Source organism: Octopus sinensis, linkage group LG21 (genome assembly GCF_006345805.1).
Source record: "Octopus sinensis linkage group LG21, ASM634580v1, whole genome shotgun sequence".
NCBI lineage: Eukaryota > Metazoa > Mollusca > Cephalopoda > Octopoda > Octopodidae > Octopus > Octopus sinensis.
Window position 1 is genome coordinate 11,001,022 of NC_043017.1, and position 21,975 is coordinate 11,022,996.

A 21,975-nucleotide genomic window follows, 5' to 3' on the forward strand; every position below is an offset into this window, starting at 1 on the left:
GTATTTGACTTGAATTGTTTTTATTATTTCGTTAGTCTACACTGCATAGGATACACACACATATATAAGTATATGTAAATTGCGCAAACAGGCATATATATAAACACACACACACATACTACACAAATGTACATACATACACATGATGCACATACATACATACATATATATATATATATATATATATATATATATATATATATATTATATATATATATATATAAGTATATGTAAATTGTACATACATGCATATATATAAACACACACACACACATATATACAAATGTACACACATACACTTACGATACACATACATACATATATATATATATATTGTACATACATGCATATATATAAACACACACACACACACACACACACATATATATACACAAATGTACACACATACACACACAAACCACTTTGCTTATTTGTTTATGTCAGTAATGAATGGTAAGGCATCTCTTGCAGTGGAATTTATCCAAACTTATAACATTAGCCATGTTAAATATGATTCCATGGCCTTGTGCCAATTCGAGAAACGTGCCTAACACAATGATGCATAAAACTAAATGCATCAATTACAATACCATCATCGTCATCATCTGACGTCTATTTCCCATACTTGCATGAGATGGATGCAGTTTGTTGAGACAGATTTTCTACGGCTGGATGCCCCACCTGTTGCCAACCTTCCAGTCAAGGTAATATTTTCCCGTGGCTAGACAGGTTTTTCTCACAGAAATTTAGAAAAGCTCACTTGTATGACAACAATGCCTATACATAACCATCATGTGATGTTAAGACAATAGTACACAAAAATCGCATGCACGTGCACGGCGCATATACTCTTTTACTTGTTTCAGTCATTTGACTGCGGCCATGCTGGAGCACCGCCTTTAGTCGAGCAACTCGACCCCGGGACTTATTCTTTGTAAGCCCAGTACTTATTCTATCGGTCTCTTTTGCCGAACCGCTAAGTGACGGGGACATAAACACACCAGCATCGGTTGTCAAGCAATGCTAGGGGGACAAACACAGACACACAAACACACACATATATATATATATATATATATATATATATATATATATATATATTATATATATATATATATATACATATATACGACGGGCTTCTTTCAGTTTCCGTCTACCAAATCCACTCACAAGGCTTTGGTCGACCCGGGGCTATAGTAGAAGACACTTGCCCAAGGTGCCACGCAGTGGGACTGAACCCGGAACCATGCGGTTGGTAAGCAAGCTACTTACCACACAGCCACTCCTGAGCCTATTATATATATATATATATATATGGCACGTAAAAAAGCACCCACTACACTCACAGAGTGGTTGGCGTTAGGAAGGGCATCCAGCTGTAGAAACATTGCCAGATCAGACTGGGCCTGATGCAGCCTTCTGGCTTCCCAGACCCAGTTGAACCGTCCAACCCATGCTGGCATGGAAAGCGGACGCTAAATGATGATGATGATGATGATGATATATAAGCATGTGTGTGTGAGGCCAGTATGCTTTGCTGGATGTGCAAAGGCAGTGTGCATGTGCAACAGTGTAAGCATCTTGGAGTGCAAGAGAGATGACTGCACTGGTATGGTCATGTGATGCATATAGATGAGGACAGCTGTGTAAGGAAGTGCTGATCTAGACCCAGGAAGACATGGGACAAGGTGGTGAAGCATGATCATATATGGACAGCTTGTATATATGAGTGTGTGTGAGATATTACCACCTCTGCTTGACAACTGGTGTTGGTCTTTTTCTTTTACTTTCCTGTAACTTAGCAGTATGGCAAAAAGAGATTGATAGAATAAGCACCATACTTAAAAAGTCCCAACACGGCTACAATCCAATAACTAAAACAAGTAAAAGATATAAAAGACAAATTAAGGGCACATTGGCTGCTATTTCTAGCAAGCATAACAACTGTACACTGGTTCATACAGCGACAGTTCCAATCCAGCAAACCTAAGATCAAAGGTATTCCAGCTAACTTGACCATTTGACCTTTCTGATATAATGACCTTCAGGGGCCAATAAGACCTGGTCACTAAACAACAGTTACTACTACTATTACTACTACTACTACATATCAGGGTGTTATATAATACTGAATATAGAATAGGAATTAAACATCAACAACAGATGTAATGGAATCAGAGTTCTGTGACCAGACTGCTGTTCTTGTATTCCCTCTGCTAAAAGACATCATACAATATTCATTTCAATCAATTGCTGTTAGTCTAATTATTCATTAGTCGAGGATCATCAAACTGATTGGTGCAGACACACTGTCAACATGACACGACCAGCAACTGATTGTCTGACACAGTCACACTGAATTATTTATTTAGTTCTGGTTTTTGTCACAGTTCCAATGGCTATATCATTATCATCATCGTCGTTTAACATCTTTCTTCCAATGCTGCCATGCTCTGACCAGCTTCACAAGAACTGTTGAGCCAGAAGAGTGTCTGCTTTAGAATGGTTTCTACGACAGGATGCTCTTCCTGATGCCAACCACTTCCATGGCACCAGCACTAGTGAGGTCACCAAGTAACCTGCAAGACAATACTGCTCCCTCCTCAACTGAGACCGAGGTGGCTTTGTCCCAGATGATGAAAGCTTAGAGTAAAGTAGGACAGCATCAAGTATATATGACCATTGCTTTGATGTCCAACTTTCCATGCTTGCATGGGTCAGATAGAGTCTGTCAAGTCAGATTTTCTACAGCCAGATGCCCTTCCTAATGCCAACCACTTTGAGAGTGTAGTGGGTGCTTTTTATGTGCCATGCGCACAGTAGCCATAAATATATATAAGTATATAAAATCACCATCATTTAATGTCTGTTGTCCATACTGGCATGGGTTACAAGGTTCGACCATGACTGGTAAGCTAGAAGGCTGCACCAGACTCCAATCTGATTTCTCATGGTTTTCTACAGCTGAATGCCCTTCCTAAGGCCAACCACTCCAAAAGTGTAATGGGTGCTTTTACATGCCACTGGCATGTGTGCCATTTGCGTGACATCAGTATCTGCCACAACATAATGCCAAAGGCCTTGGTCATTGTCTCCCTGAGGCCCAACACTCAAAACGAACTCAGCCACTTTGTCTCGCTGAGGCCCAACACTCAAAACGAACTCAGCCACTTTGTCTCGCTGAGGCCCAACACTCAAAACGAACTCAGCCACTTTGTCTCGCTGAGGCCCAACACTCAAAACGAACTCAGCCACTTTGTCTCGCTGAGGCCAACACTCAAAACGAACTCAGCCACTTTGTCTCGCTGAGGCCAACACTCAAAACGAACTCAGCCACTTTGTCTCGCTGAGGCCCAACACTCAAAACGAACTCAGCCACTTTGTCTCGCTGAGGCCAACACTCAAAACGAACTCAGCCACTTTGTCTCGCTGAGGCCCAACACTCAAAACGAACTCAGCCACTTTGTCTCGCTGATGCCAAACACTCAAAACGAACTCAGCCACTTTGTCTCGCTGAGGCCCAACACTCAAAACGAACTCAGCCACTTTGTCTCGCTGAGGCCCAACACTCAAAACGAACTCAGCCACTTTGCCTCCCTGAGGCTCAATGCTTGAAAGGAACTCAGCCACTTTGTCTCGCTGAGGCCCAACACTCAAAACGAACTCAGCCACTTTGTCTCGCTGAGGCCCAACACTCAAAACGAACTCAGCCACTTTGTCTCGCTGAGGCCCAACACTCAAAACGAACTCAGCCACTTTGTCTCGCTGATGCCAAACACTCAAAAGGAACTCAGCCACTTTGTCTCGCTGAGGCCCAACACTCAAAACGAACTCAGCCACTTTGTCTCGCTGAGGCCCAACACTCAAAACGAACTCAGCCACTTTGTCTCGCTGAGGCCCAACACTCAAAACGAACTCAGCCACTTTGTCTCGCTGAGGCCCAACACTCAAAACGAACTCAGCCACTTTGTCTCGCTGAGGCCCAACACTCAAAACGAACTCAGCCACTTTGTCTCGCTGAGGCCCAACACTCAAAACGAACTCAGCCACTTGTCTCGCTGAGGCCCAACACTCAAAACGAACTCAGCCACTTTGTCTCGCTGAGGCCCAACACTCAAAACGAACTCAGCCACTTTGTCTCGCTGAGGCCCAACACTCAAAACGAACTCAGCCACTTTGTCTCGCTGAGGCCCAACACTCAAAACGAACTCAGCCACTTTGTCTCGCTGAGGCCCAACACTCAAAACGAACTCAGCCACTTTGTCTCGCTGAGGCCCAACACTCAAAACGAACTCAGCCACTTTGTCTCGCTGAGGCCCAACACTCAAAACGAACTCAGCCCTTTGTCTCGCTGAGGCCCAACACTCAAAACGAACTCAGCCACTTTGTCTCGCTGAGGCCCAACACTCAAAACGAACTCAGCCACTTTGTCTCGCTGAGGCCCAACACTCAAAACGAACTCAGCCACTTTGTCTCGCTGAGGCCCAACACTCAAAACGAACTCAGCCACTTTGTCTCGCTGAGGCCCAACACTCAAAACGAACTCAGCCACTTTGTCTCGCTGAGGCCCAACACTCAAAACGAACTCAGCCACTTTGTCTCGCTGAGGCCCAACACTCAAAACGAACTCAGCCACTTTGTCTCGCTGAGGCCCAACACTCAAAACGAACTCAGCCACTTTGTCTCGCTGAGGCCCAACACTCAAAACGAACTCAGCCACTTTGTCTCGCTGAGGCCCAACACTCAAAACGAACTCAGCCACTTTGTCTCGCTGAGGCCCAACACTCAAAACGAACTCAGCCACTTTGTCTCGCTGAGGCCCAACACTCAAAACGAACTCAGCCACTTTGTCTCCGTGATGCCAAACACTCAAAAGGAACTCAGCCACTTTGTCTCGCTGAGGCCCAACACTCAAAACGAACTCAGCCACTTTGTCTCGCTGAGGCCCAACACTCAAAACGAACTCAGCCACTTTGTCTCGCTGAGGCCCAACACTCAAAACGAACTCAGCCACTTTGTCTCGCTGAGGCCCAACACTCAAAACGAACTCAGCCACTTTGTCTCGCTGAGGCCCAACACTCAAAACCAACTCAGCCACTTTGTCTCGCTGAGGCCCAACACTCAAAACCAACTCAGCCACTTTGTCTCGCTGAGGCCCAACACTCAAAACGAACTCAGCCACTTTGTCTCGCTGAGGCCCAAAACTCAAAACGAACTCAGCCACTTTGTCTCGCTGAGGCCCAACACTCAAAAGGAACTCAGCCACTTGTCTCGCTGAGGCCCAACACTCAAAACGAACTCAGCCACTTTGTCTCGCTGAGGCCCAACACTCAAAACGAACTCAGCCACTTTGTCTCGCTGAGGCCCAACACTCAAAAGGAACTCAGCCACTTTGTCTCGCTGAGGCCCAACACTCAAAAGGAACTCAGCCACTTTGTCTCGCTGAGGCCCAACACTCAAAAGGAACTCAGCCACTTTGTCTCGCTGAGGCCCAACACTCAAAACGAACTCAGCCACTTTGTCTCGCTGAGGCCCAACACTCAAAACGAACTCAGCCACTTTGTCTCGCTGAGGCCCAACACTCAAAACGAACTCAGCCACTTTGTCTCGCTGAGGCCCAACACTCAAAACGAACTCAGCCACTTTGTCTCGCTGAGGCCCAACACTCAAAACGAACTCAGCCACTTTGTCTCGCTGAGGCCCAACACTCAAAACGAACTCAGCCACTTTGTCTCGCTGAGGCCCAACACTCAAAACGAACTCAGCCACTTTGTCTCGCTGAGGCCCAACACTCAAAACGAACTCAGCCACTTTGTCTCGCTGAGGCCCAACACTCAAAACGAACTCAGCCACTTTGTCTCGCTGAGGCCCAACACTCAAAACGAACTCAGCCACTTTGTCTCGCTGAGGCCCAACACTCAAAACGAACTCAGCCACTTTGTCTCGCTGAGGCCCAACACTCAAAACGAACTCAGCCACTTTGTCTCGCTGAGGCCCAACACTCAAAACGAACTCAGCCACTTTGCCTCCCTGAGGCTCAATGCTTGAAAGGAACTCAGCCACTTTGCTTCTGTAAAGTGGTTGGCATCAGGTAGGGCATTCAGCCGTAGAGACCAAGCTAAAACTGACACTAGAGTCTTGTACAACTCCCAGCCTTGCCAGATCCTGTCAAATCATCCAACTTATACCAGGATGGAAAACAGAGACAGACAGACAGGTAGATAGATATACTGTTTTATTAAATCCAAAAAAACTTCACAAACTGTTATTCAAGGTTTTAGGTGACCAGTTGTCAGACAGTTGTGATAAGAGTTGTGTGTGTGTGTGCGAATGCGCATGCATGTCTGTATATGTGTCTAGTAGAGTTATGTGTGTGTGTGTGTGTGCGCGCACACACACACACATATACTCTCTCTCAAAGTTGGCATTTATTTAAATCAATCAACACATTACTGGTTCTCATTCCATCAACCTTCAGCAGGATGAAAGACAAAGTTAATTAACCCTGGAGCAAGATGAGCCTAAACCACTTATGGAGAGGAAGAGAGAGAGGAACAGAGAGAGGGAGAGAGAGAGATAAACACTACAAGGTTTTTAGCCGTGGCATTCTGCAGTGTCTGCCAATTTGCCAACAACCTTCGATGATAGACTAATATTAAATACAGGTCAACTTTGACAATAGTACAGATCCATGCAGTTCACCTCATTCAATTATAGAGGAATGCCGTTCCTGTCAAGTGGCAAACAACAAGACATGCTTATATTGCTATGAAACAGAACATTTACATGGTTTGTCTTGTTTTAATTTCAGAGAAGAACAGAAGTATAATTAGGAATAAGTTAAGAAGTTTGCATGGTAACCTCTTGGTTTTGGGTCCAATTTCTGTGGGCCTTTGGTACAAGGGTTTCCTACAATAGTCCTGAGCCAGCCAACACTCTCTCTTTTTTTACTCTTTTACTTGTTTCAGTCATTTTGACTGCGGCCATGCTGGAGCACTGCCTTTAGTCGAGCAAATCGACCCCGGGACTTATTCTTTGTAAGCCCAGTATTTATTCTATCGGTCTCTTTTGCCGAACCGCTAAATGACGGGGGACGTAAACACACCAGCATCGGTTGTCAAGCAATGCTAGGGGGACAGACACAGACACACAAATACATACATATATACGACAGGCTTCTTTCAGTTTCCGTCTACCAAATCCACTCACAAGGTATTGGTCGGCCCGGGGCTATAGTAGAAGACACTTGCCCAAGATGCCACGCAGTGGGACTGAACCCAGAACCATGTGGTTGGTTAGCAAGCTACTTACCACACAGCCACTCCTACGGAAACTGTGTGGAAACTTCTTAACCACACAGCCATGCCTGTAGTCTTCTCGATGATACAGCCAGGTTTATGACAGAGTGACTAAGTAAAAATGTGGAAGATTGTACATCATACAAAAAAGTCCATCATCATCATCAACATTATCATCGTTAACACTAAGTGACTGAGCAAATAGAAAAACAACAACCTTGATCTGATATAAAGAACTTTGTGAGGTCAAGGCTTTTCAACAAGCCATATGCATTAAATGTGTTGTTTTAACAAAATATACTTTCTCAAATATGTATTTTATTAAAGACATATATTACGCATATTTTTTAGAAATAACAGACTACAAAGTTAATTAATGACTAAATTAATTGGTGCTATACAGTAACGCCATGTGCATATGTCTGCTGTGTAATTTATACTATTCTGTTGCTCCTCACTGCTTTCTGCACTGCCAGTCATCCCCTACTCTCCCCTAACTGTCTCCAACTCAAATACATCGCTGACCCCCTACACCTCTTACCAACCAATCACTACATTCATCACCTACTCTTCTCCACCTTCTCCCTACAGACACTTATCATCCTTCAACACTGGTTCTTCATTCATAATACTCATCTCCTCACCCCACCCCCGTTCCCCCATCACTAATCAAATGCAAACTCTACCCATATATCCTCATAAACTTCTGTTCCCACTTACTTCTGGTCACCTCCATATCTTGATCCCTCACCCCCTCTATTATCATCTCTTTTCAGCCCTTGGCTGGTCACTCCTGCCCCCTCTTCTAGAATGTCGATAGCCATGCAGCTCCCTCTACAACAAGAAACCTCTTCTGTCCTGGCTCCTTTTCTCATACTTTAACCAGTCACCCCACAACATAAAGCTGCTTCTCGCTCTCTTTCTTCCTATCGCTCTCTCCCTCTACTGTGTGGCCCCCTCATCCTGTAGGGGATCGTAGTCCTGCACGTTGCAGGACAACCTCACTAGTGCTGATGGCACAAAAATAAGCGCCTGGTTCACAATAATATGACTGGCAGTAGAAGAGGCATTCAGCCATAGAAACCATACCAAAGCAGACACTTGATGCAGCTTGATGTAGCCCTGAGACCCATTCGAGCTTGTCAAACCATTCAACTCATAAGCAGCATGGTGGAAGCACTCCGTCGGTTACGACGACGAGGGTTCCGGTTGATCCGAATCAACGGATCAGCCTGCTCGTGAAATTAACGTGTAAGCGGCTGAGCACTCCACAGACACGTGCACCCTTAACGTAGTTCTCGGGGATATTCAGCGTGACACAGAGAGTGACAAGGCCGGCCCCTTGAAATACAGGTACAACAGAAACAGGAAGTAAGAGTGAGAGAAAGTTGTGGTGAAAGAGTACAGCAGGGATCACCACCATCCCCTGCCGGAGCCTCGTGGAGCTTTTAGGTGTTTTCGCTCAATAAACACTCACAACGCCCGGTCTGGGAATCGAAACCGCGATCCTATGACCGCGAGTCCGCTGCCCTAACCACTGGGCCATTGCGCCTCCAAGCAGCATGGACAATGGGCAGTAAAAGAAGATGATGATGGTGGTGGTGGTGGTGGTGGCGTTGATGATGAGGGTAGTGGCAGTGGTGGTGGATAATAATAATAATAATAATAATAATAATAATTGTGTACAGTGCTCAGGTGCACTACAACTCATCTAAAGTGTATATATAATCAGGTGTAGTTTCGGCGGATTTCGGAAAGCATGAGGGCCTTAAAGGATAATGATGATGTATGAAATAAATTCTGTCAAAACATGTCAAGTTATTTCTTTACCAGAAACACTTTCTTTCGTTTCCTTCTCTGCATCATCTTCAGTTTTGATTTCAGTCTTGACTTCAGTTTTAACTTCACTTTTAATCATGGAGAGATCTTCCTTTTTCACGTCCTCTGCTTCCACTTTTATACTGGGTTTCACATCATGTGTTTGCTGTGTGATGAAGTAGGGCTGTTTCGTTTGGCCGCTCTTCTTCCATTCATAGTATCTGAAACAAACACAACACAAATATATGAATAGGTATATAAATAGTTAGACGGATAGAGAAACACTTGATTGTTGTCCATACTAAAGAAGAATGACTGCAGATGGCCAAGTGGTTAGAGTGTTGTACTGGTAATTGCAAGATCACACGGTTTCAATTACTGGACCAGGTGGTGCATTGTATTCTTGAGCAAAACACTTCATTTTACACTGCTTTAGGCGCAGGAGTGGCTGTGTGGTAAGTAGCTTGCTTACCAACCACATGGTTCCGGATTCAGTCCCACTACATGACATCTTGGGCAAGTGTCTTCTGCTATAGCCCTGGGCCGACCAAAGCCTTCTGAGTGGATTTGGTAGACGGAAACTGAAAGAAGCCTGTCGTATATATGTATATATATGTATGTGTGTGTGTGTTTGTGTGTTTGTGTGTCTGTGTTTGTCCCCCTAGCATTGTGTTTACATCCCCGTCACTTAGCGGTTCGGCAAAAGAGACCGATAGAATAAGTACTGGGCTTACAAAGAATAAGTCCCAGGGTCGATTTGCTCGACTAAAGGTGGTGCTCCAGCATGGCCACAGTCAAATGACTGAAACGAGTAAAAGAGTATGCCTGTAAATGCATAATCCTGCAATGGTCTGTCATATCATCCAGGAGGAATGTTGTGGTCTCAATTGTTTATACACTATGAAAACGATGTTACCAGCCCCATAAGTCCTCAGACCTGGGACTGTAATGTCCAGGGATTGATGACAATGATATTTAAGAAGAATGTTCTACAAGCCAGTCAAAGAAGGCTTGAAGGATGATACTTCTTTGAAATATTATGAGAAATGTTGAAACAGCAAGAATTTGTGAAAATGAAAATAACATTATTTTTTTTTTAAATAAAAAACATTTTTTTTCAACAGATGTTAAAGAGTTTTCATAAATTGTATATGCCATATGTTAAAAAATTTATAATTAAATTATTAAACTGGAAGAAAATATAATTATTTTAAATTCCTTTCATGAATTTCACATCACTTTCTATAAGTAACATTACATTTTATTCAATTCTTAGCCCTTCTGTTGTGAGATTTTTGTTGAAATATACTGATTTTGTTTCAATGAATTTTGAAAATAACAAAGAATTTGATAAAATAAACTTTATTGTGATTAATCTGGTGCTTGAAACATGAATTGATATTTTGATGCAAAGCTTTAACCCTTTAGGGTTCACATTATTCTGCCAAAATTAATGCTTTTTAATCCACTTTGTTTTGAACTAATCACGCATTATCTTGTAACTATGAGATTTTGATGAGGTAGCTGTTAATTTTTAAAACGATATTGTAGGGTTGGTGTGAGAGACCAGATCTGGCCAGTTTGAACATAAAACAGGCAGAATACTTTTGGCCGGATATGGCCAGTTTAAATGCTAAAGGGTTAATATACTTTGTTCACTCTTAATCTTTTATTTCCAGTCTTCTGGGAAAACACTACCTTATTAGGAAACAGGTAAGGGTTGGTGACAGGAAGGGCTCCAGCTGTAAAAAAATCCACCTCAGCAAATGCTACCCAACCCATGCAAGCATAGAGACATTAACATGAAAATTAATGATCACACACACACATGGACCTAATTATCTATCTTAAAGCAATGAAGTGTTCCCTAAGGAGTGATTGTGGTTAAGCATCAAAATACAATGGGAATACTTATTGCAGGGGCTCCAAACAACCATAATGGTAAAACAAGCATAGAACACTTGCATGTTTGCCCATACTTTTCACATATACATATACTCTTTTACTTGTTTCAGTCATTTGACTGTGGCCATGCTGGAGCACCGCCTTTAGTCGAGCAAATCGACCCCAGGACTTATTCTTTGTAAGCCCAGTACTTATTCTATCGGTCTCTTTTGCCGAACTGCTAAGTGACGGGGACGTAAACACACCAGCATCGGTTGTCAAGCAATGCTAGGGGGACAAACACAGACACACAAACATATATATATATATACATATATATGACGGGCTTCTTTCAGTTTCCATCTACCAAATCCACTCACAAGGCTTTGGTTGACCCGAGGCTATAGTAGAAGACACTTGCCCAAGATGTCACGCAGTGGGACTGAACCCGGAACCATGTGGTTGGTAAGCAAGCTACTTACCACACAGCCACTCCTGCACCTATGTGTCGTTTTTGGATTTGGTTTGCAAGATTCTTTATATGAGTTCGTGTGTTGAAGCATATTTTGTTGTGTCTGGGGAGAGTCATTCTCTTTTAGTACCTTATTATTTAACACACTCACCGGTAAAATTTCCACTTATTTCGTCTTTTTATTTTCCTAAAATTTTCGTTGCGTCTTGCAACCTTTTCAATAGTCTTGACTATGTGTGTATACACACCTACACATACATCTATACACACACACACACACACACATTAATCTGGTACTAGTAAGGGTACCAAAATGTATAACTAATGCCAAAATGAAATGGAAGTCTGAGACCTCTCCTCTGACCTCCAGATGAAAAAAAAAATAATAAACTCATTCAGATTGTGACAACCCATCCAACATGTAAAACTAGCACAAACTGATGATGACGATGATGAAATGTGAGTGTACATGTATATATTTGTTTGTTCACATATGTTCATGTAAATGCAGGTCTCTCACACACACACACACACATCTTGATGTACTTGTGAATCTTCAACATTTTCCCATTTGCTGGTGAGTCTAACCAGATGTCTCTACAACACATGGCTGGCGATATCAAGCACAAACAAATAATTAAATTTTTCCTTTCAACTTCATCTGAAAAATTTATTGTTCGGTGTCGAATACGGTGTTTACTCACAACACATTACTAGTCACGCCAAATGCCATTTAATACTAACCTTTCCCTAACACGAACTAGTGGTGTTCTTTATTATATACATACACACATACACACACATATATATATCATGTGATTGACCAGGCTATCAGATGTCATACACTGCTGGTCAAACAGAGATAGATCCTGTTTGGAAATATATATATTTATTTACAACACACAAGGGGCTAAACACAGAGGAGACAAACAAGGACAGACAAATGGATTAAGTCAATTACATCGATCCCAGTGTGTAACTGGTACTTAATTTATCGACCCCGAAATGATGAAAGGCAAAGTCGAACTCGGCGGAATTTGAACTCAGAACGTAATGGCAGCGTCCGGCGTGCTAACGTTTCTGCCAGCTGGCTGCCTGTTTGGAAATATACTTCCATGAAGGACAATCCCTTGAAGAGTTTAGGCAATGAAATTGATCACAGTTTATGTTTGGTACATATTTTATTGTTCTCATTTTGCTGGCTTGCTAAGTTAAAACAAAAATTCCAAAATATGGGTGCTAATTCCCAATGATTTTCATGTCAGATGGAAGTCTAAGGCAGAATACCATTTCATATTGTGGAATTCCACATTAGAGCAAAACTTTGGGGGGTCCAATGTAGCTGTAATAGGTGAGTGGAGTGTGCCTGCATATGTATGGCTAAGTATGTTTGTGTTTGTATGTATCTTTGTCGCAGGAGTGGCTGTGTGGTAAGTAGCTTGCTAACCAACCACATGGTTCCGGGTTCAGTCCCACTGCGTGGCATCTTGGGCAAGTGTCTTCTGCTATAGCCCCGGGCCGATCAATGCCTTGTGAGTGGATTTGGTAGACGGAAACTGAAAGAAGCCTGTTGTATATATGTGTGTGTGTATGTATGTATATATATATATATATATATATATATATATGTATATGTATGTGTGTGTGTGTTTGTCCCCCTAGCATTGCTTGACAACCGATGCTGGTGTGTTTACGTCCCCGTCACTTAGCGGTTCGGCAAAAGAGACCAATAGAATAAGTACTGGGCTTACAAAGAATAAGTCCCGGGGTCGATTTGCTCGACTAAAGGCGGTGCTCCAGCATGGCCGCAGTCAAATGACTGAAACAAGTAAAAGAGTAAAAGAGAGCGTGCATATGTGTTTGTGTGTGTGTATGCAAGTATGTGTATGCATGCGTCTGTGTGTGTGCGCATTTCAACACTTCAATATATAATTTCAATGTCCCTTGTTACAAAAAAAAAATAAATAAATAAAATAAATAAATAAATACATGAAAATAAAAAACTAGGGGATTATTTACACGAGTATCATTATATTTCAAATGGATTGTGTTCGATGTGTTATTGGAATGCAGGTAGGAGAGACAGAACATGAAACTGTATATCATTCTCTAACAAACTGTATATAATCAATTTGTGGTCCCTGAAAAGCAGGGGAAAAAAGGGGGGTGAAGGGGGGGGGGAGGGGGAGGGGGGGGCAGGGTGTTCTGCGGAGATTACATTGCTGCAGTGTGAGTAAGATTTGCAATGTAAATATTTATAGCTTTATCAGTAACAGCATTTTATAAACTATTATCATCTGGTTTACTGGGGTTTTTATACCTTCTGTTCCCTGAATTACACACCACCACCACCACCACCACCACCACCACCACCACCGCTGCTGCTGCTGCCGCCGCCATCACCATCACCACCAATGTCACCATCTCCACCACCACCACCACTACTAACATTGCTATTAGAAAACAACTATCTTATAGAGACTCAATATGAGGAATAAAGTGAGAGGAGAGATGAGATGATGATGATGATGGTGAGGAGGAGGAGAAAGGAGGAGAAGATGATGATGGTGAGGAGGAGGAGAAAGGAGGAGAAGATGATGATGATGATGGTGAGTAGGAGGAGAAAGGAGGAGAAGATGAGGAGGAGGAGAAAAGAGGAGAAGATGATGATGATGATGGTGAGGAGGAGGAGAAAGGAGAAGATGAGGAGGAGGAGGAGAAAGGAGATGATGATGGTGAGGAGGAGGAGGAGGAGAAAGGAGGAGAAGATGATGATGGTGAGGAGAAAGGAGAAGATGATGATGATGGTGAGGAGGAGGAGAAAGGAGGAGAAGATGATGATGGTGAGGAGGAGGAGAAGATGATGATGGTGAGGAGAAAGGAGGAGAAGATGATGATGAGGAGGAGGAGGAGGAAGAGGGCGGGGAGTGAAGAAATGGGCTAAAGGTTATTCTGCAGGAAAAAAAAATAAAAATGCCATTTAAGTATTAATGGGTTTGTATGTATTTATGGATGCATATTATGTTAGTGTGTGTGTGTGTGTACTGTGTTATATATATATATTTGTAATATGAATGTATACAAACATGTAGACACACACACACACACACACACATATTACTTTTGTTTTTATGTCAAGTTATAATAAAAACAATTTTACTTTAAAATTACTCGATATGTTTTTTAGAGTACATATATATCTAGGATCTTTTCGGTTTGAACGGCAGTTTTTAACATAATTTCTAGGTAACTAAAAAATTTTAAACTTCGTATACTGGTAGAATGTGTTTATAAAACATCTTTTTCTCTTGGCTTTATCGAGAAAATTCTATAGTTTGCAAGATATTTGTTGTTTTTTTTTCTTCAATTTCAGCAATTTCAACCAATCACTGACGTCTATTGAGGTAAAAAAACATTCTGTGCCATATGAATCTGTCCCTCGTTTAAGAAACAGATTGGGTTTATTTACATTTGTGAAGAAAAAAAGATACCCTTCCCCTCACCCCTAACCAACCCTAACACAGATTGAAACGCAATAGATCGATACTAGGGTCATAATTTTAGGTGACAATTTCATATGATACCGCTAGAAAAAACTGCCGTTCAAACCGAAAAGATCCCATATCTATCTTTTTTTTAACAAGAATAGTGTTGACAGAGACTTCGAAGTTTCTGCCTGCTTAGCCTTCAACTGACTGCTCAATGAAGGTTAAGCAAGCCTAAAGGTTGAAACCACTGTTAACACTATTCTTGTTAAGGGATAATCTATATATATATATATATATATATATTATGGAACTTGTGGAAACCCAGGAAGGGATGGAACAAAGTACTGAAGGCTGATCTCAAGACACTGAGCCTTAGAAAGGGCTGAGATATCTGGCACACATTGCTGAACTCAGGAAGGCCTGACCACCACAGCAGAACTAATACTGGTGCGAGTGCCACATAAAAAAGCACCTTGTACACACTGTAGAGTGGTTGGTGCTAGGAAGGGCATCCAGCCATAGAAATCATGCCACAACAGACAATGGAGCCTGGTGCAACCCCTGGCCTTACCAGCTCTGGTCAAACAGTCTAACCCATGCTAGTATGGAAAAATGGGTGTTAAATGATGATATATATATATATATGTATTTATATAGATTCAGATGAATATGGTACTTAAGTCAAAGGCACCAGAATTTTGTATGGTATTATCCATATAAATCCAAGGGGTGATTACAATCAAAATAAGCAACAAGTATATACGAGGTAATGTGGTACGATCATTTCATGCTACTTCCATTTGTTTGGAAAATTTCTAAAGGTGGCTGAAGATTGCTCGACATTTTAAAACTGATGTAATGCTTACAGTGTTTAATAAAATGAAGTAGCATGAAACGATCGTACCACATTACCTCGGATATACTTGTTGCTTATTTTGATATATCATCATCGTTTAACGTCCGTTCTCCATGCTAGCATGGGTTGGACGGTTCGACCGGGGATCTGGGAAGCCAGAAGGCTGCACCAGGCTCCAGTCTTATCTGGCAATGTTTCTATAGCTGGATGCCCTTCCTAACGCCAACCACTCCGTGAGTGTAGTGGGTGCTTTTTACGTGTCACCTGCACAGGTGCCAGGCGAGGCTGGCAACGGCCACGGTCGGATTGGTGTATTTTACGTGCCACCAACACGGCCACGAGTCGGATAGTGCTTTTTACGTACCACCAGACCAGGGATCCTGGCTGGTTCAATTATATATATATATGTATGGAGGTTGTCTACTCCTTATGCAGAATCTGACCACCAGTTGTAACTGCACCTTCGTTATTGTTATTATTATTATTAAAACCCTTTAGTATTCAAAAGAGCAAAAAGCAAGGTAAGTATACGTATTGGTCATCAGGTTTGAAAAAAAAAAAGAGAATAATTGGTTAATAACTGCCGCCGCCACTTATAACAACAGAATCTAATTTACCATTTTCCTTCTTTTTTTAATTTATTAACATTCAAATTAGTTGTGTCATTAACAACATTTAACTAGAATTACAAAAGAAAATTAATTCCGTTTTCTTCAGTTGCCGTTTGAGATTATCATCATCATCATCATCATCAATAGGTTTCTATGGTGACATTATGTAGAAAATTCTAGGAAAATGTCAAAGTGATAAAGATAACATTTCTTGAAGCAGTAAAATAAAATAAAAGTGGGGGCGTAAAGTGGCCATGACCTTTTGTGAGCCCTTCCTTTCGTTAGAGCCTAATGTGGTTGACGTTCAGCTTGAACTTTTGCAAATCATAACAGTTGCCATTGTTTAGCCCCGGGTCAGCACTGATGAAACATATCTGTGTATGATCAAGGCTGTGACCATCCAATCTTATCCCCTTTGTGTAGGGAACCTTAAAATCACATTATTCAACATCGTGTCTTTTTCTGAAATATTGGTAAGGTTCGATTTTAGCAAGACTTGGCTACTATTTCTAGCTGGTTGAGCCACTACGTGGGACAGTGATGAGCAAATTTGTGGCCTTCAGGACTTTCTGAATGGAAAGCTTAAATGAAAATTACTTTGAATGTAATTCTATGAAATAAGCAATCAGATCGTTAAAATCTTGTAGCCTCGAGGTAATGCGTAAATAGTTAACGAAGAACAATGTGAAAATGTAAGCTTTACATTTCACAGAGCAATCATCATCATCAGCATCATCATCGTTTAGCATCCGTTTTCCATGCTAGCATGGGTTGGACGGTTCTACTGGGGTCTGTGAAGCCAGAAGGCTTCATCAGGCCCAGTCAAATCTGGCAGTGTTTCTATGGCTGGATGCCCTTCCTAACGCCAACCACTCCGTGAGTGTAGTGGCTGCTTTTTACATGCCACCCGCACAGGTGCCAGACAGAGCTGGCAAACGGCCACGAACGGATGGTGCTTTTTATGTGCCAGGCAAGGCTGGCAACGGACACGAACGGACGGTGCTTTTTACGTGCCACCGGCACGAGGCCAGTCGGGGCGGCGCTGGTAACGGTTGCGAAACGGAAGGTTCTCTTACATGCCACCGGCACTGGTAACACATCTGCAATTCTGAATGCTAAAGGGTTGTGATTCTTCTAGCAGATTAATAACTACATGTCTCATAGAAATCGATGCTTAGGCCTAAACAAAAAAGATCTAAGATAAGCATTATTCCAGATATGATCAAATCAATTTTTTTTTCCGATGACATGTATCTAATCTTACTTTTTCAAACCAAAAAAAAAAAAAAAAAAAAAAAAAATGAGGGAGAGGGTTAGCTGTTATTTCAATTAGATCAGGCAACCACATAAAGGGTTTCTTTTGTAATCTCAAAGAAGTGAGGGGGCTTGGACAGAAGAGGGAGTATATCACATGCTGGTTCAGAGAAGAAGGAGGAGGAGGAAACTATGTAGCAGAGGCTCCCCCTGTTCCAGGTTTGGATTTACCAAACAATTAATTAGTTAATTGGTTAACTCATCCAGTTGAGTGACTGGCTTGGACCAATAAATTATAATTGGTCTTTTGAGAGCTGAATGTCTCATCTGCACAAGACACAACTACAAATGATAGCAGCAGTTTGCTAACTAAAAACTGGTTGACCCTTTCCATTGACAGTTGGTCATCTGGTCATCCACATCAAGTGATATTCATCATAAATTCATCTGCTGAAGTAGTTCACATCCACTACACTGCAACCCATGATTTCAGTGTAACCCTTGCTTGGATGGTTACTGGATGTTAGGGCTTGGCAAGGGGCCACCCATGATTTGGTCTGGCAAAATGGTGGAAAAGGATCTACTGACGCTGGGACTCACAGAGGGGATGATAGGGGACTGAGACTCGAGGCAGTTTGCTGTGCTTGAAAAAGATACATCAAGCTAAGTAAAAGTGTGGTTGCCCTTGCATACGGGCTCTTCCCTTGTAACCCTGTCCAGCTGAGCATCCCTAATCTTGTGGGCTTGTAATTGCTGGTGCCATGTAAAAAGCAGCTGTGCTGGTGCCGTGTATAAGCACCCAATATACTCTGTAAATTGGTCAGTGTTAGGAAGGGTGTCCAGCAGTAGAAACCATGGCAAAACAAACAGGGATCCGAAACAACTGTTCAAGCTGGTCAATTCCTGTCAAACCATCCAAGCATGGAAAACAGACATTAAATGATGATGACAATTCATGGCAAACCTCATTTCATATGTTAATTACCCCATAGCTGGGACTCTGAAAGGTGCTACTAATCCAGGGTCAGAGTAGGCTTGGGAACAACAGGGCCTGAGAGGTAGACCTGCATTCTTCAACACCCTGAAATTCTTGAAATAAAACTGCAACAAGTAGCGGGGTCATTAAGTCATATCCAGGACAATTAGATAATTAGTTGTCTAAATCCTAATAATAACAATCATTTCTAGTACAGGCACAAGGCCTGAAATTTGGGGGAGGGGGGACTAATCGATTGCATCAACTCTAAAAGAATGAAAGGCAAAGTTGAACTTGGTAGAATTTGAATTCAGAAACTAAAGATGGGTCAAATGTCACTAAGCATATTACCTGGTGTGCTAACGATTCTGCCAGCTTGAGGCCTTAAAAACGACAACAACAACAAAACTACTGGAATCATCATCATCGTTTAGCGTCCACTTTCCATGCTAGCATGGGTTGGATGGTTCAACTGGGTTCTGGGAAGCCAGAAGGCTGCACCAGGCCCAGTCTGATCTGGCAATGTTTCTACGGCTGGATGCCCTTGCTAACGCCAACCACTCCGTGAGTGTAGTGGGTGCTTTTTATGTGCCACCGGTGCACAGGTGCCAGACGAGGCTGGCAACAGCCACGATTGGATGGTGCTTTTTATGTGCCACCGGCATTGGGGCCAGGTGAGGCTGGCAACGGCCACGAACGGATGGTGCTTTTTACGTGCCACCGGCACGAGGCCAGTCGGGACGGCACTGGCAATGGCCACGTTCTTGGAATAAAAAAAAAAAACTAAAAGGGGCTCGGGTGTATATGAAACTTCTAAGCCTCCATGATTTTAGTCCTTTTACAGAGACGAGCATGCACACACACACAACACACACACACCACATGTACATGTGATACAGTCTTAATGCCTTCATATAAATGTGTGAATATGTGTAGGTCTCTCAGTGTGTGTATGTGTGTGTGGTTTCTGACTTAGCCGTATCTTGCTGACAAATGTGTGTTATATGAAACCTAGGACACAGACAGCTTAGTCAAAGTGTTGCACACACACACACACACACACACACACACAGGAAACTAATAATCCAAAACATATTAGCAATGACCTTTCCATCTTCTCAGGTTTCAGTGTTTTCACACACATGCACTACTGCACCCACGCAAGCACACTGACAAACAGACAAACACACACACATGCTCACATTTAAAATACTAACACACACAGATCATCCATTATTTACAAGTCATCTGTTGACATGTTTGTATCAGCAAAGAAGTCAATAGATGCAACATTAACAGACAGACAGACAGACACTCCATTCAAATACACAGACACAGAAGAATTCAGAAATAGAGACCTCACAGTATCTCTCTCTCTATTTATATAAAAATACACACACACACACACACATATCTATATATATATATATGAATTTTTTGTGTAATGAGATAAAAAAAACCAAGGCTGTTTAGATATTAGAGCATTTATAGATAGGTCTTAACAGCTGTTTCTAGGATATTAATTAATAATATCCCTTCATCGGAGACGGTGTGAGAGGAAAAGTTAAGTCATAGTTAGTTTCGATGTGATATAAATATATATATCACCGTGACCGACCAGGCTATCAGATGTTGCTACACATCGCTGGTCACAATGCACTTCGCATTGTTTTAGCCTTCAAATGACGCCACCCCGCTGGTTAAGCGAGCAGGCCAACAGAAGAAAGAGTGAGAGAAAGTTATGGCGAAAGAGTACAGCAGGGATCGCCCCCCCCCCCCTGCCGGAGCATCGTGGAGCTTTTAGGTGTTTTCGCTCAATAAACATACACAACGCCTGGTCTGGGAATCGAAACCGCGATCCTACAACCGCGAGTCCGCTGCCCTAACCACTGGGCCATTGCACCTCCACATAAATATATATATATATTTTACACACATACACACACACACACATAAGAGGTGACTCCAGGTCATCAGCGTCATTTGGGCTCATCACAGATTTGGCATAAGACCCATGCCTGATCAAAGAATTTCATGTTTTTTCACTTTATTTCTAGCTCCAAATGGCTTACTTATTATATCTAACACTATGTCTTTCTCCATTACTAAGTTAAGGGTAAAAATAAGCAATCCTTATATATAGATCTATATATATGTATGTGGAGGCGCAATGGCCCAGTGGTTAGGGCAGCGGACTCGCGGTCGTAGGATCGCGGTTTTGATTCCCAGACCGGGCGTTGTGAGTGTTTATTGAGCGAAAACACCTAAAAAAGCTCCACGACGCTCCGGCAGGGGGTGGTGATCCCTGCTGTACTCTTTCCCCACTCTTTCTTCTGTTGGCCTGCTCACTTAGCCAGCGGGGTGGCGTCATTCGAAGGCTAAAAAATGCGAACACATTGTGACCAGCGATGTGTAACAACATCTGATGGTCTGGTCGGTCATGTGATCACATGATACATGTATGTATGCATATTATGCATATGTGTGTGTGTGCTTGTCCATGTGCCTGTGTGAGTGTAAGTGGGAAAGTGTGTGCTGTGTTAGTATGTGAAAGTGTGTTTTATCTTGTCATAGCATAATAGCTATGTCATCCTTGTCAAAAAAGGTGTCGGCTGTGTGTAAGTGTATGGGTGGTTCATCTTGACCTAGCATGATAGCTGTGAGTGTCATTCAAGGAGTGTCTTTTGTCTCCAATCTTCCATGAAAACCTATCTTGCCAGGTGGGAGAACACATTGGTTAGTTGGTTGGTTGTTCCTTCTGAAGCCACACCTGGCTCATAAGGGCCAGTTTCCCCGGTTTCTTGGCGTATAGGTTCCCCACCTGGACGGGACGCCGGTTCGTCGCAGGTGAGCTGCAAGATGCAGGAAGAAAGAGTGAGAGAAAGTTGTGGCGAAGGAGTCAGCAGATGTTTCGCTATTACCTTCTGCCAGAGCTGCGTGGAGCTTAGGTGTTTTGCTCATAAACGCACATATCGCCCGGTTTGAAATTCGAACCCGCGATCCCTCAACCGCGAGTCTGCTGCTCTAACCACTAGGCCATGGGGAGAACACATTACCTTACTTGCAAACAGGTGGAGGTTGGAAACAGGAAGTGTATTTGGCTGCAGAGATGTCCAACATCTCAATGAACCCTGTCAAACTCAAGAATGGAAAAGCTGGTTTTAGGGGGTTTTTTCTGTCTCTTCCTTCCTTTCTCTCTCTCTCTCTCTCTCACACACACACCCACAAAGCTTCTTCCTCATGCTTTGAGAATACCTATTTCTTTATTACCCACAAGGGGCTAAACACAGAGGGAACAAACAAGGACAGACATAGGTA

At 42.6% G+C, this 21,975-nt stretch overlaps 1 protein-coding gene across 1 annotated transcript in view; it reads right to left on the bottom strand.

Moving 5' to 3' along the window:
- LOC115222835 (abasic site processing protein HMCES) overlaps nt 1-21,975 on the bottom strand; it is a 112,696-nt gene that overhangs the window by 10,841 nt on the left and 79,880 nt on the right. The window contains exon 4 of the mRNA XM_029793166.2: nt 9,129-9,337. Within this exon, the coding sequence (XP_029649026.1) occupies nt 9,129-9,337 (209 nt within the window). The remainder of the gene's footprint in view (nt 1-9,128; nt 9,338-21,975) is intronic.